The 18,816-nt window shown below is 34.3% G+C and overlaps 1 protein-coding gene across 1 annotated transcript in view; it reads left to right on the top strand.

The window, feature by feature from the left end:
- The first annotated feature begins 5,236 nt into the window (after positions 1 to 5,236).
- The window catches only part of LOC133559746 (uncharacterized), an 80,762-nt gene continuing 67,182 nt past the window's right edge, over positions 5,237 to 18,816 (top strand). The window contains exon 1 of the mRNA XM_061911813.1: positions 5,237 to 5,837. Coding sequence (XP_061767797.1) covers positions 5,727 to 5,837 — 111 coding nt within the window. The 5' untranslated portion in view covers positions 5,237 to 5,726. The remainder of the gene's footprint in view (positions 5,838 to 18,816) is intronic.

Consider the following 18,816-nt stretch of genomic DNA (forward strand, 5'->3'; position numbering starts at 1 on the left):
AACACAACACCTTTGTGTGCATGTAGACACACAAGAACTATGTCAAGGTTAACAAACACAACACCTTTGTGTGCATGTAGACACACAAGAACTATGTCAAGGTTAACAAACACAACACTTTTGTGTGCATGTAGACACACAAGAACTATGTCAAGGTTAACAAACACAACACCTTTGTGTGCATGTAGACACACAAGAACTATGTCAAAGTTAACAAACACAACACCTTTGTGTGCATGTAGACACACAAGAACTATGTCAAGGTTAACAAACACAACACCTTTGTGTGCATGTAGACACACAAGAACTATGTCAAGGTTAACAAACACAACACTTTTGTGTGCATGTAGACACACAAGAACTATGTCAAGGTTAACAAACACAACACCTTTGTGTGCATGTAGACACACAAGAACTATGTCAAAGTTAACAAACACAACACCTTTGTGTGCATGTAGACACACAAGAACTATGTCAAGGTTAACAAACACAACACCTTTGTGTGCATGTAGACACACAAGAACTATGTCAAAGTTAACAAACACAACACCGTTGTGTGCACGTAGACACACAAGAACTATGTCAAAGTTAACAAACACAACACCTTTGTGTGCATGTAGACACACAAGAACTATGTCAAGGTTAACAAACACAACACTTTTGTGTGCATGTAGACACACAAGAACTATGTCAAGGTCCACAAACACAACACCTTTGTGTGCATGTAGACACACAAGAACTATGTCAAGGTTAACAAACACAACACCTTTGTGTGCATGTAGACACACAAGAACTATGTCAAGGTTAACAAACACAACACTTTTGTGTGCATGTAGACACACAAGAACTATGTCAAAGTTAACAAACACAACACTTTTGTGTGCATGTAGACACACAAGAACTATGTCAAAGTTAACAAACACAACACTTTTGTGTGCATGTAGACACACAAGAACTATGTCAAGGTCCACAAACACAACACCTTTGTGTGCATGTAGACACACAAGAACTATGTCAAGGTTAACAAACACAACACCTTTGTGTGCATGTAGACACACAAGAACTATTCCAAAGTTAACAAACACAACACTTTTGTGTGCATGTAGACACACAAGAACTATGTCAAGGTCAACAAACACAACACCTTTGTGTGCATGTAGACACACAAGAACTATGTCAAGGTTAACAAACACAACACTTTTGTGTGCATGTAGACACACAAGAACTATGTCAAGGTCCACAAACACAACACCTTTGTGTGCATGTAGACACACAAGAACTATGTCAAGGTTAACAAACACAACACCTTTGTGTGCATGTAGACACACAAGAACTATGTCAAGGTTAACAAACACAACACCTTTGTGTGCATGTAGACACACAAGAACTATGTCAAGGTTAACAAACACAACACTTTTGTGTGCACGTAGACACACAAGAACTATGTCAAAGTTAACAAACACAACACCTTTGTGTGCATGTAGACACACAAGAACTATGTCAAGGTTAACAAACACAACTAACACAGAGTTGTGCAGTTGTGGTGTTGCCGTGTTTAATCTTATTACAGCAAAGCATCATGGGAGCACAATTCATCAGATAAGCTTCTTTCTTTCTCCTCACGCTGCAGCAACATTTGAATATTTCTACACTGAGACAAAATCCTTCCATCGCCCACAACGAGCACATCACCCCCCCCCCTCCTCCGCACTAACACACAAACAACACACCACACAACACAACACAACACAAAACAGCATCAGACAACACAACAGGACTAAACACAACACAATTAAAACAAAACGACAACAAATACTAAATCCCTCCAAATAACGATATAAAACAACTTCTGAGCCATGTGTTCATTATTCAAATATTTATTATTTTTATACGTAAAAATATTAAAATAATTATTATAATAATATAGTTAATATAATTACATATTATAGTATTATTATATTGGTTATTATATATTTAACATTATTATATATTATTAGTAGTTATTATCATTATACATCATGTTATTAGTATATTTATTATATATATATATATATACATTACATACTTATTAATAAAGGTTAATAATAAAAATATTTACCATCATGTATTATATTATTATATATAATAACATTTAACAAACTTTTATTTATTTATAAATAAATAAATATTTATTATTAATATGTATTATACTATTATATATGTGATATCATTATATATTATAATATTCATATGTGTGCTATTATATTGTATTACTAGTATATTTAATATGATTATTTATTATATTATTAGTATATTTATTATTATTATATTTTATATTATTAGTATATTTAATATGATCAGACACTATATTATTAGTATATTTAATATAATATATAATAATATTAAATATACTAATAATGTATAATAATTTTATTATAATACATAACACATAAAATAATATTATAATATATAATATATATATATATATATATATATATATATATATATATATATATATATATATATATATATATATATGCATATATATATATATATGTATATATATATATATAGGGACGGTGTGGCGCAGTGGTAGAGTGGCCGTGCACAACCCGAGGGTCCCTGGTTCAATCCCCACCTAGTACCAACCTAGTCACACCTGTTGTGACACTTCACCCTTGCTCCTGATGGGTGCAGGTTAGCACCTTGCATGTGTAAGTAGTGTCAAAGCGCTTTGAGTACCTTGAAGGTAGAAACGCGCTATACAAGTACAACCCATTTATCATTTATTTATTTGATATTACTGTATAGTATATAATAATTACATTATGGGTATATTTAACATTATTTTATAACATATTAAATATACTAATAATATATATAATATATAATTTAATATATAATAATATTAAATATACTTTGATTTATTTACTTAAATGTATTTATTATATTATATATTTATTATTACTTATGTAATATTTGTATATATTATATTTTTAGTATATTTAACAATCAATCGATCAATGTTTATTTGTATAGCCCTAAATAATCAGTGTCTCAAAGGGCTGCACAAACCACAACATTTTCGGTAGGGCCCACATAAGGGCAAGGAAAAACTCACCCTAGTGGGACGCCGACCATGATGACTATGAGAAACCTTGGAGAGGACTGCATATGTGGGCAACCCCCGCCATCACAATTAGTTATTAATGACATTTAATTATTCATTAAAATTAGTCATTAATGACATTTAGTTATTAATTACAATTAATAATTATTTACAATTAGTTATTAATGACATTTAGTTATTTATTACAATTAATAATTATTTACAATTAGTTATTAATGAAATTTAGTTATTAATCATTGTAATATAATAATTACATTTAGTTGATTAATTATATTTACTTTTTATCACAATTAGCTATTAATTACAATGCCTTATTAATGACATTCAGTTATTTACAATTAGTTATTAAATACAATTACTTATCAATGACATTTAGATATCCATCACAATTAGTTATTAATTACAATTAGTTATTAATGACATTTACTTATTAATGACATTTAGTTAATTATTATAATCAGTTAATAATTCTATCTAGTTATTAATGATAAGTTATTATCACCATGAATAATTAATACAATTAGTTATTAATGACATTTTGTTATAAATGATTGTTAGTTAATAAATACATCTAGTTATTAATGATATTTACTTTTACCACAATTAGTCATTAATTACAATGACTTATTAATTAAAATTCGTTTTTAATGACATTAAGATATTCATCACAATTAGTTATTAATACAATAAGTCATTGATTACAATTAGTTATTAATGAAATTTAGTTATTGATTAAAATGAGTTATTAGATGCAATTAGTTATTCATTATAATGAGGTAATAATGATATTTAGTATCACAATTATTTATCAATGATAATTAGTTATGAATGACATTTAACTATTAATTACAATTAGTTATTCATTACAAGTAGTTAATGACTTTTAGTTTTTAATTACAATGAGTTAATAATTACATCTAATTCTAAATGATATTAAGTTATTATCACAATTAATAATTAATTACAATTAATTAGTAATGACATGTAGTTATTATTTATAATGAGTTACTAATGACTTATAGTTATTAATGATATTTAAATTTGATCACAATTAGTTATTAATTACAATTAGTTATTTATGACATCCATCCATCTATTTTCTACCACTTATTCCCTTTAGGGTTGCAGGGGGCGCTGGTGCCTATCTCAGCAACAATCAGGTGGAAGGCGGGGTACACCCTGGACAAATCACCACCTCGATCATCTTAGGACCAACACAGATAGACAGACAACATTCACACACTAGTGTTGCCAATCAACCTATCCCCAGGTGCATGTCTTTGGAGGTGGGAGGGGCCTATCCCCAGGTGCATGTCTTTGGAGGTGGGAGGGGCCTATCCCCAGGTGCATGTCTTTGGAGGTGGGAGGGGCCTATCCCCAGGTGCATGTCTTTGGAGGTGGGAGGGGCCTATCCCCAGGTGCATGTCTTTGGAAGTATGAGGAAGCCGTAGAACCCGGAGTAGAACCCACGCAGTCACGGGGAGAACATGCAAACTCCACACAGAAAGATCCCGAGCCCGGGATTGAACCCAGGACTACAGGACCTTGGTATTGTGAGGCAGACGCACTAACCCCTCTGCCACCGTGAAGCCCTATTTATGACATTTAGGTCAATAATATCTAAAAATACAATTACTTATCAATCCAATGAGTTATAAATGACATTGAGCTATTGATCACAAAGAGTTATTAATTAGAATGAGTCATTAATGGCAGTCAGTAGGTCAGTGAAGGGCTAAGAAGAAGAATTAAAAGTTCATTAAGAGAGAATGAAAGTAAAGTTTTAATTAGTGTTAGTGAAAAATCAATGTGACATACATCACTTCTTATATTGATCTGACCTTATTATTGATTATTGATATGACCCTCTTACTGAATATTAATCCGACTATTATTGATTATTGATCTGACCTCATTATGATTATTGACCCGACCTTATTATTGATTATTGATCCAACCTCATTATTGATCCGACCTTATTATCGATTATTGATCGGACCTTTACAATTTGGAACTGCCATCAAATATGACGACTTCATTCTTCTGAATGTTTGAGGAAGTGCCCTTGAGCAAGAAAGAGCACGAAGACATAGCGATCAGCCGGAGCTGGTCTTGCCTGTCCTTCCACGGCCCGCCGGCAGGTGGCGACTCTCTTCTTCGGCTGAGGGGAGGAGGATGCCAGCTGGGCCGGAGAGAGAGAGAGAGAGAGAGAGAGAGAGAGAGAGAGAGAGAGCGTTAAAAGGGCAGATGGTGACCGCGGGAAAGTGAGGAGCCAAGCGAGGAGCTCACCATCAGCACACAGGAGGAGAGAGGAGAGAAGAGAGAGGAGTCCTGCTTACACATCCGCTTCTTCTCGGCGCCACAGGAGGAGAAGAAGAAGAAGAAGAAGAAGCGGGAAGAGGAGCAGAAGAAGAAGAAGCGGGAAGAGGAGAAGAAGAAAAAGAAGAAGAAGAAGAAGGTGGGAGTTTGACAGAAGGTTATTTTGGTGACGTTGACGAAGAAAGAGAAAAGGTTTTGGTGAGCTGAAGGAGAAAAAGAGGGAAAGAAGAAGAGAAATCCCAAGTTAAAAAAGACGATAGTGTCAACTCCACAAAGTGTGGCGACTGGCGAGCAACCAATGGCGTGCTACTACATCGTCATAAGCTCCACCCACCTGCGTGACGGACAGCTCAGGAACATCAAAGGAGTTTTCCGAGGACCAATAGGAGAAGGCCGCCCTAAAAATACTGTAAGTACTGATCACAATATCTACTTCTCAAAATACTGTAAGTACTGATCACAATATCTACTTCTCAAAATACTGTAAGTACTGATCACAATATCTACTTCTCAAAATACTGTAAGTACTGATCACAATATCTACTTCTCAAAATACTGTAAGTACTGATCACAATATCTACTTCTCAAAATACTGTAAGTACTGATCACAATATCTACTTCTCAAAATACTGTAAGTACTGATCACAATATCTACTTCTCAAAATACTGTAAGTACTGATCACAATATCTACTTCTCAAAATACTGTAAGTACTGATCACAATATCTACTTCTCAAAATACTGTAAGTACTGATCACAATATCTACTTCTCAAAATACTCCAAGTACTGATCACAATATCTACTTCTCAAAATACTGTAAGTACTGATCACAATATCTACTTCTCAAAATACTGTAAGTACTGATCACAATATCTACTTCTCAAAATACTGTAAGTACTGATCACAATATCTACTTCTCAAAATACTGTAAGTACTGATCACAATATCTACTTCTCAAAATACTCCAAGTACTGATCACAATATCTACTTCTCAAAATACTCCAAGTACTGATCACAATATCTACTTCTCAAAATACTCCAAGTACTGATCACAATATCTACTTCTCAAAATACTGTAAGTACTGATCACAATATCTACTTCTCAAAATACTCCAAGTACTGATCACAATATCTACTTCTCAAAATACTGTAAGTACTGATCACAATATCTACTTCTCAAAATACTGTAAGTACTGATCACAATATCTACTTCTCAAAATACTGTAAGTACTGATCACAATATCTACTTCTCAAAATACTGTAAGTACTGATCACAATATCTACTTCTCAAAATACTCCAAGTACTGATCACAATATCTACTTCTCAAAATACTGTAAGTACTGATCACAATATCTACTTCTCAAAATACTGTAAGTACTGATCACAATATCTACTTCTCAAAATACTGTAAGTACTGATCACAATATCTACTTCTCAAAATACTGTAAGTACTGATCACAATATCTACTTCTCAAAATACTGTAAGTACTGATCACAATATCTACTTCTCAAAATACTGTAAGTACTGATCACAATATCTACTTCTCAAAATACTGTAAGTACTGATCACAATATCTACTTCTCAAAATACTCCAAGTACTGATCACAATATCTACTTCTCAAAATACTCCAAGTACTGATCACAATATCTACTTCTCAAAATACTGTAAGTACTGATCACAATATCTACTTCTCAAAATACTGTAAGTACTGATCACAATATCTACTTCTCAAAATACTGTAAGTACTGATCACAATATCTACTTCTCAAAATACTGTAAGTACTGATCACAATATCTACTTCTCAAAATACTGTAAGTACTGATCACAATATCTACTTCTCAAAATACTCCAAGTACTGATCACAATATCTACTTCTCAAAATACTGTAAGTACTGATCACAATATCTACTTCTCAAAATACTGTAAGTACTGATCACAATATCTACTTCTCAAAATACTGTAAGTACTGATCACAATATCTACTTCTCAAAATACTGTAAGTACTGATCACAATATCTACTTCTCAAAATACTGTAAGTACTGATCACAATATCTACTTCTCAAAATACTCCAAGTACTGATCACAATATCTACTTCTCAAAATACTCCAAGTACTGATCACAATATCTACTTCTCAAAATACTGTAAGTACTGATCACAATATCTACTTCTCAAAATACTGTAAGTACTGATCACAATATCTACTTCTCAAAATACTGTAAGTACTGATCACAATATCTACTTCTCAAAATACTGTAAGTACTGATCACAATATCTACTTCTCAAAATACTGTAAGTACTGATCACAATATCTACTTCTCAAAATACTGTAAGTACTGATCACAATATCTACTTCTCAAAATACTCCAAGTACTGATCACAATATCTACTTCTCAAAATACTGTAAGTACTGATCACAATATCTACTTCTCAAAATACTGTAAGTACTGATCACAATATCTACTTCTCAAAATACTGTAAGTACTGATCACAATATCTACTTCTCAAAATACTGTAAGTACTGATCACAATATCTACTTCTCAAAATACTCCAAGTACTGATCACAATATCTACTTCTCAAAATACTCCAAGTACTGATCACAATATCTACTTCTCAAAATACTCCAAGTACTGATCACAATATCTACTTCTCAAAATACTGTAAGTACTGATCACAATATCTACTTCTCAAAATACTCCAAGTACTGATCACAATATCTACTTCTCAAAATACTGTAAGTACTGATCACAATATCTACTTCTCAAAATACTGTAAGTACTGATCACAATATCTACTTCTCAAAATACTCCAAGTACTGATCACAATATCTACTTCTCAAAATACTCCAAGTACTGATCACAATATCTACTTCTCAAAATACTCCAAGTACTGATCACAATATCTACTTCTCAAAATACTGTAAGTACTGATCACAATATCTACTTCTCAAAATACTCCAAGTACTGATCACAATATCTACTTCTCAAAATACTGTAAGTACTGATCACAATATCTACTTCTCAAAATACTGTAAGTACTGATCACAATATCTACTTCTCAAAATACTCCAAGTACTGATCACAATATCTACTTCTCAAAATACTCCAAGTACTGATCACAATATCTACTTCTCAAAATACTCCAAGTACTGATCACAATATCTACTTCTCAAAATACTGTAAGTACTGATCACAATATCTACTTCTCAAAATACTGTAAGTACTGATCACAATATCTACTTCTCAAAATACTCCAAGTACTGATCACAATATCTACTTCTCAAAATACTCCAAGTACTGATCACAATATCTACTTCTCAAAATACTCCAAGTACTGATCACAATATCTACTTCTCAAAATACTCCAAGTACTGATCACAATATCTACTTCTCAAAATACTGTAAGTACTGATCACAATATCTACTTCTCAAAATACTCCAAGTACTGATCACAATATCTACTTCTCAAAATACTGTAAGTACTGATCACAATATCTACTTCTCAAAATACTCCAAGTACTGATCACAATATCTACTTCTCAAAATACTGTAAGTACTGATCACAATATCTACTTCTCAAAATACTGTAAGTACTGATCACAATATCTACTTCTCAAAATACTGTAAGTACTGATCACAATATCTACTTCTCAAAATACTGTAAGTACTGATCACAATATCTACTTCTCAAAATACTCCAAGTACTGATCACAATATCTACTTCTCAAAATACTCCAAGTACTGATCACAATATCTACTTCTCAAAATACTCCAAGTACTGATCACAATATCTACTTCTCAAAATACTCCAAGTACTGATCACAATATCTACTTCTCAAAATACTGTAAGTACTGATCACAATATCTACTTCTCAAAATACTCCAAGTACTGATCACAATATCTACTTCTCAAAATACTGTAAGTACTGATCACAATATCTACTTCTCAAAATACTGTAAGTACTGATCACAATATCTACTTGTCAAAATACTCCAAGTCTTTGTCAAAATACTGTAAGTACTTATTCAAATACTGTAAATACTGGTCAAAATACTGTAGGTACTTGTCAATATACTCCAAGTACTTGTCATAATACTATAAGTGCTTGTCAAAACACTGTAAGTACCTGTCAAAATACTCTAAATACTGGTCAAAATACTGTAAGTACTGGTCAATATACTCCAAGTACTTGTCAAAATACTATAAGTGCTTGTCAAAACACTGTAAGTACCTGTCAAAATACTCTAAATACTGGTCAAAATACTGTAAGTACTGGTCAATATACTCCAAGTACTTGTCAAAATACTATAAGTGCTTGTCAAAACACTGTAAGTACCTGTCAAAATACTCTAAATACTGGTCAAAATACTGTAAGTACTGGTCAATATACTCCAAGTACTTGTCAAAATACTATAAGTGCTTGTCAAAACACTGTAAGTACCTGTCAAAATACTCTAAATACTGGTCAAAATACTGTAAGTACTGGTCAATATACTCCAAGTACTTGTCAAAATACTATAAGTGCTTGTCAAAACACTGTAAGTACCTGTCAAAATACTCTAAATACTGGTCAAAATACTGTAGGTACTTGTCAAAATACTGTAAGTACTGTACTAGTCAAAATATCGTAAGTACTTGTCAAAATACTGTAAGTGCTTGTAAAAGTACTGTAAGTACTTATAAAAATACAATAAGTATTAGTAAAATACTGTAACTGCTCGTAAAAGTACTGGAAGTACATATAAAAATACGGTAAGTAGTTGTCAAAATACTGTAAGTACTTGGATGGACTCCACAAGTACATAAATACATAACTTCTGCAAACATGTGTGCGTGCGTGTGTGTGTGTGTGTGTGTGTGCGTGTGTGTGTGTGCGTGTGTGTGTGTGTGTGTGTGTGTGTGCGTGTGTATGCGTGCATATGTGCGTTTGTCTCTGTGTTTATGCAACTGTGTTTGTGTGTGTGTGTGTGTGTGTCTGTGTTTGTATCTTTGTGTATAGGTGTGTGTGTGTGTTTATGTGTGTATGTAAATGTGTGTGTGTGTTCACATATATGTGTTTGTCTGTGCTGGTGTAACTGTGTGTTTGTGTGTGTGTCTGTGTATAGGTGTGTATGTGTGTATTTGTGAGTGTGTAAATAACTGTGTGTGTGTGTTCGCATGTGTTGGTGTAACTGTGTGTTTGCATGTGTGCGTTTGTCTGTGGATGTGTAACTGTGTGTGTGTGTGTGTGTGTGTGTGTGTGTGCGTGTGTATGCGTGCATATGTGCGTTTGTCTCTGTGTTTATGCAACTGTGTTTGTGTGTGTGTGTCTGTGTTTGTATCTTTGTGTATAGGTGTGTGTGTGTGTTTATGTGTGTATGTAAATGTGTGTGTGTGTTCACATATATGTGTTTGTCTGTGCTGGTGTAACTGTGTGTTTGTGTGTGTGTCTGTGTATAGGTGTGTATGTGTGTATTTGTGAGTGTGTAAATAACTGTGTGTGTGTGTTCGCATGTGTTGGTGTAACTGTGTGTTTGCATGTGTGCGTTTGTCTGTGGATGTGTAACTGTGTGTTTGTGTGTGTGTGTGAGTTTTTGTGAGAGTGTATATCACAGTGTGTTTGTTTGTGTATGTATGTAACTGTGTTTTTCTGCAAATGTGTGTGTGTGTTTGTGTATGGGGTGTGTATATGCGTGTGTGTTTGTCTGTGTGTATGTAACTGTGTGTTTGTGTGTCTTGGTGTATAAGTGTGTGTGTGTGTGTTTGTGTGTGTGTGTGTGTTTGAAGTCAAGAAGTGTTTAAGTGTAAATCAGCGTCACTTAGCTCCTCCCCCTCCCTTAATTGTTAGCTGTTGAATTAATTTATTCATTTCCATTTGCTTGATTGACTTTAGGCTGATGAGGCAGATGGGGGAAGGACCACACACACACACACACACACACACACACACACACACACACGCACACACACGCACACACACACACACACACACACACACACGCGCACACACACACACACACACAAACACTTCCTGGTCCTGATGTTTGTCTTTCAATGGTTATGTCCATGTGTTTATATCATATATATATATATTACATCATATATACTATATAATATATCATCTTTCTTACATCTTATATACTATATCATATATCATACATATTACATCATATTAAATATATCATATATTATGTATATTACATCATATACACTCTATAATATATCATGTATATTACATCATATATACTAGATCATATATCATCTTCATGACATCATAAACAATATACTATATGACATATATGAGACCATCGATACTATAAAAAAGAGGACAAAACAGTTCCAATCCCAGCAAGTTGTGATATCAGTGGTTGCGATACGGGGTGAAAAAAGAAAAGAAATGTAATCAGAGTACTTTTCTCTGCGGGGACATTTTTGTGGTCTCTATCACCACGGCTAACACGGGTTAAAAGTAGCATGTACAATTATTGTAATATCTTGAATACACGCCATCATAATTCATGTTTGGGACATTTAGCAGGAGACAACATGAGGACAAATAAGATCAAAAAAAGATCAAAAATACTATTTTATTGATTTGTGTTTGGAAGTAAGACTTCAAAGCAGGGACTAAAATTCAAAATAAAAGTAGGTGGCAGAACAAAAAAGTGCACTCAAAGGGAGTGCATCAAAAATACCACACAGACAAAACTACAAGTCGGGATAAATGATCCGTCTGAACAACCAGATTGAGACACCGAGTCGGACTCAGCGACTGGAAGATCTCCTTCGCAGGAGTGTGTGTGCGTGCGGGTGTCTCCATGTGTGTGTGTGTGTGTGTGTGTGTCTGTGTGTGTTGTGTGTGTGTGTGTGCATGTGTCTCTGTGTGTGTGTGTGTGTGTGTGTGTTGTGTGTGTGTGTGTGTCTGTGTGTGTGTGTGTGTGTGTGTCAATCAATCAATCAATGTTTACTTATATAGCCCTAAATCACTAGTGTCTCAAAGGGCTGCACAAACCACCACGACATCCTCGGTAGGAAAACTCACACCCAGTGGGACATTGGTGACAATAATGACCCAGTGGGACGTCGGTGACAATGATGACTATGAGAACCTTAGAGAGGAGGAAAGCAATGGATGTCGAGCGGGTCTAACATGATACTGTGAAAGTTCAATCCACAATGGATACAACACAGTCGCGAGAGTCCAGTCCAAAGAGGATCCAAGACACAGCAGCGAGAGTCCCGTTCACAGCGGAGCCAGCAGGAAACCATCCCAAGCGTAGGCGGACCAGCAGCGCAGAGATGTCCCCAGCCGATACACAGGCGAGCAGTACATGGCCACCGGATCGGACCGGACCCCCTCCACACGGGAGAGTGGGACATAGAAGAAAAAGAAAAGAAACGGCAGATCAACTGGTCTAAAAAGGGAGTCTATTTAAAGGCTAGAGTATACAAATGAGTTTTAAGGTGAGACTTAATGCTTCTACTGAGGTGGCATCGCGAACTGTTACCGGGAGGGCATTCCAGAGTACTGGAGCCCGAACGGAAAATGCTCTATAGCCCGCAGACTTTTTTTGGGCTTTGGGAATCACTAATAAGCCGGAGTCCTTTGAACGCAGATTTCTTGCCGGGACATATGGTACAATACAATCGGCAAGATAAGATGGAGCTAGACCGTGTAGTATTTTATACGTAAGTAGTAAAACCTTAAAGTCACATCTTAAGTGCACAGGAAGCCAGTGCAGGTGAGCCAGTACAGGCGTAATGTGATCAAACTTTCTTGTTCTTGTCAAAAGTCTAGCAGCCGCATTTTGTACCAACTGTAATCTTTTAATGCTAGACATGGGGAGACCCGAAAATAATACGTTACAGTAGTCGAGGCGAGACGTAACAAACGCATGGATAATGATCTCAGCGTCTTTAGTGGACAGAATGGAGCGAATTTTAGCGATATTACGGAGATGAAAGAAGGCCGTTTTAGTAACGCTTTTAATGTGTGCCTCAAAGGAGAGAGTTGGGTCGAAGATAATACCCAGATTCTTTACCGTGTCGCCTTGTTTAATTGTTTGGTTGTCAAATGTTAGAGTTGTATTATTAAATAGAGTTCGGTGTCTAGCAGGACCGATAATCAGCATTTCCGTTTTTTTGGCGTTGAGTTGCAAAAAGTTAGCGGACATCCATTGTTTAATTTCATTAAGACACGCCTCCAGCTGACTACAATCCGGCGTGTTGGTCAGCTTTAGGGGCATGTAGAGTTGGGTGTCATCAGCATAACAGTGAAAGCTAATACCGTATTTGCGTATGACGTCACCTAGCGGCAGCATGTAGATGCTGAAGAGTGCAGGGCCAAGGACCGAACCCTGGGGAACTCCACACGTTACCTTAACGTAGTCCGAGGTCACATTGTTATGGGAGACACACTGCATCCTATCAGTAAGATAAGAGTTAAACCAAGACAGGGCTAAGTCTGACATACCAATTCGTGTTTTGATACGTTCTAATAAAATATTATGATCGACGGTATCGAAAGCAGCGCTAAGATCGAGGAGCAGCAACATAGATGACGCATCAGAATCCATCGTTAGCAATAGATCATTAGTCATTTTTGCGAGGGCTGTCTCCGTGGAGTGATTTGCCCTGAAACCGGATTGAAAGGTTTCACATAGATTGTTAGACGCTAAGTGTTCATTTAACTGCTCCGCAACAATTTTTTCAAGGATTTTTGAAATAAAGGGAAGGTGAGACACCGGTCGGTAGTTTACCATGAGGTCAGGATCGAGGTTAGGTCTTTTAAGAAGAGGATGAATAACCGCTTTTTTGAATGCAACGGGAACAGTGCCCGAAGAGAGTGATAAGTTTATAATATTTAGCACTGATGGACCTAATAATACAAAGAGCTCCTTGATCAGTTTCCCAGGAAGAGGGTCAAGTAAACATGTTGTCTGTTTTAGTGTCTCTGTGTGAGTGTGTGTGTGTGTGTGCATGTGTCTCTGTGTGTGTGTGCGTGCGTGTGTCTCCATGTGTGTGTGTGTGTGTGTGTGTGTGTGTGTCTCTGTGTGAGTGTGTGTGTTGTGTGTGTGTGTGTGCATGTGTCTCTGTGTGTGTGTGTGTGTGTGTTGTGTTGTGTGTGTGTGTGTGTCTGTGTGTGTGTGTGTGTGTCTCTGTGTGTGTGTGTGTGTGTGTTGTGTTGTGTGTGTGTCTGTGTGTGTGTCTGTGTGTGTGTGTGTGCGTGCGTGTGTCTCCGTGTGTGTGTGAGTGTGTGCGTGCGTGTGTCTCTGTGTGTGTGTGTGTGTGTGTGTTGTGTTTTGTGTGTGTGTGTGTGTGTGCGTGTGTCTCTGTGGGTGTGTGTGTGTGTCTCCGTGTGTGTGTACGTGTGTCTCTGTGTGTGTTGTGTGTGAGTGTGTGTGTGTGTTGTGTGTGTGTGAGTGTGTGCGTGTGTCTCTGTGTGTGTGTGTGTGTGTGTGTGTGTGTGTTGGCATCCATTTTAAAAAAATATGAATGATGCAACTATTGTATTATTCATCATATAATGTCATCTTTTTCCATTTTTGAGAAAAAAGTATAAACAATTGTACAATTAGTACTTTCCTCAGGTGAGGTTTATTATATTTGTTGTTTATTGCATGTGTTCTGTAAATGACAAAACGTTTGTTCAAAATACTTCAAATATAATTCAAATATACTTCATATACTATTAATTGATTTATAGAAATGTGGCAATGTGCCCTCAATATACTTGATGTACTTTTCAATGTACATTATACACTACTAACTACACTTTATACACTATTAAATATACTATTCAATTTACTTCAATAAACTGTTCAGTACACTTTGTGCTATTAAATATACTTTATATACTATCAAATATACTACTAAATACACTATATATACTAATAATATACTGTACTTATTAGATATGCTAATATACTATAAATATACATAAGATTCTATCAATTATACTCAAATATGATATTATTTTACGTATATACTATTAAATATACTGTTAGATATACTTTATATATTATCAAATATACTTAAATATACCATTAAATATGTTTTAGATATTGTTAAATATACTTAAATGTACTACCAAATATACTTTATATACAAGTACATTTATTTAAACGTACTAATACTTCTACTCAAATATAATTTATATGATATTATTTTACGTATATACTATTAAATATACTGTTAGATATACTTTATATATTATCAAATATACTTAAATATACCATTAAATATGTTTTAGATATTGTTAAATATACTTAAATGTACTACCAAATATACTTTATATACAATTACATTTATTTAAACGTACTAATACTTCTACTCAAATATAATTTATATGATATTAAATATATTTAGATATACCATCAAATATACTTTATATATTATTAAATATATTTAAATATACTAGTAGATATAATTTAGATATGATCAAATATACTTAAATATACTATTAAATATACAATATATAATATTAAATATACTTCATTATATTCTATCAAATAAACTTGATATACTATAAAATATACTTAAATATACTATATATACTATTAAGTATATTTAAATATACTTTATATACTTAAATTACTATCAAATATACTTCATATACTATTAAATATACTTAAATATATTTTTTTACTATAAAATACTTAATGTACTATCAAATATACCTAAATATACTTGACATACTATTAAATCAACTTAAATATACAATGAAAAACACTTAAAGACACTGGGAAATGTACTGAAGTCTACATAAACGTTGTATACTATTAATATGTACTTTATGGAGGACATGAAAAGGTCTGTCTGCTGACCTCCATCCCATAATGACAACCAGTCAAGTCTTTTCAGCATAAATGGACTTTGCAAAGTTGTCCAATTACAATCTTGCTGCCAGTGAAAGTTCATCAGGAACAAAACGATAAGAACATGTTTGACCTTCACACAGCACTTTAGCAGATGTTTTGTGGTCTGAATGACTATTAGGAGTTATGTCCATGATGTAAAAATATTATTAGTCAGGACGACTATTAGGAGTTATGTCCATGATGTAGAAATATCATTAGTCAGGACGACTATTAGGAGTTATGTCCATGATGTAGAAATGTCATTAGTCAGGACGACTATTAGGAGTTATGTCCTTGATGTAGAAATATTATTAGTCAGGACGACTATTAGGAGTTATGTCCATGATGTAGAAATATCATTAGTCAGGACGACTATTAGGAGTTATGTCCATGATGTAGAAATATCATTAGTCAGGACGACTATTAGGAGTTGTGTCCATGATGTAGAAATATTATTAGTCAGGACGACTATTAGGAGTTATGTCCATGATGTAGAAATATCATTAGTCAGGACGACTATTAGGAGTTATGTCCATGATTTAGAAATATCATTAGTCAGGACGACTATTAGGAGTTATGTCCATGATGTAAAAAATTATTAGTCAGGACGACTATTAGGAGTTATGTCCATGATGTAGAAATATCATTAGTCAGGACGACTATTAGGAGTTGTGTCCATGATGTAGAAATATTATTAGTCAGGACGACTATTAGGAGTTATGTCCATGATGTAGAAATATCATTAGTCAGGACGACTATTAGGAGTTATGTCCATGATTTAGAAATATCATTAGTCAGGACGACTATTAGGAGTTATGTCCATGATGTAGAAATATCATTAGTCAGGACGACTATTAGGAGTTATGTCCATGATTTAGAAATATCATTAGTCAGGACGACTATTAGGAGTTATGTCCATGATGTAAAAATATTATTAGTCAGGATGACTATTAGGAGTTATGTCCATGATGTAGAAATATCATTAGTCAGGACGACTATTAGGAGTTGTGTCCATGATGTAGAAATATTATTAGTCAGGACGACTATTAGGAGTTATGTCCATGATGTAGAAATATCATTAGTCAGGACGACTATTAGGAGTTATGTCCATGATTTAGAAATATCATTAGTCAGGACGACTATTAGGAGTTATGTCCATGATGTAAAAATATTATTAGTCAGGACGACTATTAGGAGTTATGTCCATGATGTAGAAATATCATTAGTCAGGACGACTATTAGGAGTTGTGTCCATGATGTAGAAATATTATTAGTCAGGACGACTATTAGGAGTTATGTCCATGATGTAGAAATATCATTAGTCAGGACGACTATTAGGAGTTATGTCCATGATTTAGAAATATCATTAGTCAGGACGACTATTAGGAGTTATGTCCATGATGTAGAAATATCATTAGTCAGGACGACTATTAGGAGTTATGTCCATGATTTAGAAATATCATTAGTCAGGACGACTATTAGGAGTTATGTCCATGATGTAGAAATATCATTAGTCAGGACGACTATTAGGAGTTATGTCCATGATGTAGAAATATTATTAGTCAGGACGACTATTAGGAGTTATGTCCATGATGTAGAAATATCATTAGTCAGGACGACTATTAGGAGTTATGTCCATGATGTAGAAATATTATTAGTCAGGACGACTATTAGGAGTTATGTCCATGATTTAGAAATATCATTAGTCAGGACGACTATTAGGAGTTATGTCCATGATTTAGAAATATTATTAGTCAGGACGACTATTAGGAGTTATGTCCATGATGTAGAAATATCATTAGTCAGGACAACTATTAGGAGTTATGTCCATGATTTAGAAATATCATTAGTCAGGACGACTATTAGGAGTTATGTCCATGATGTAGAAATATCATTAGTCAGGACGACTATTAGGAGTTATGTCCATGATGTAGAAATATCATTAGTCAGGACGACTATTAGGAGTTGTGTCCATGATGTAGAAATATTATTAGTCAGGACGACTATTAGGAGTTATGTCCATGATGTAGAAATATCATTAGTCAGGACGACTATTAGGAGTTATGTCCATGATTTAGAAATATCATTAGTCAGGACGAATATTAGGAGTTATGTCCATGATGTAGAAATATCATTAGTCAGGACGACTATTAGGAGTTATGTCCATGATGTAGAAATATCATTAGTCAGGACGACTATTAGGAGTTATGTCCATGATTTAGAAATATCATTAGTCAGGACGACTATTAGGAGTTATGTCCATGATTTAGAAATATCATTAGTCAGGACGACTATTAGGAGTTATGTCCATGATGTAGAAATATCATTAGTCAGGACGACTATTAGGAGTTATGTCCATGATGTAGAAATATCATTAGTCAGGACGACTATTAGGAGTTATGTCCATGATGTAGAAATATCATTAGTCAGGACGACTATTAGGAGTTGTGTCCATGATGTAGAAATATTATTAGTCAGGACGACTATTAGGAGTTATGTCCATGATGTAGAAATATCATTAGTCAGGACGACTATTAGGAGTTA

The sequence above is a fragment of the Nerophis ophidion genome, linkage group LG09 (genome assembly GCF_033978795.1).
Source record: "Nerophis ophidion isolate RoL-2023_Sa linkage group LG09, RoL_Noph_v1.0, whole genome shotgun sequence".
In the NCBI taxonomy this organism is placed as follows: domain Eukaryota; kingdom Metazoa; phylum Chordata; class Actinopteri; order Syngnathiformes; family Syngnathidae; genus Nerophis; species Nerophis ophidion.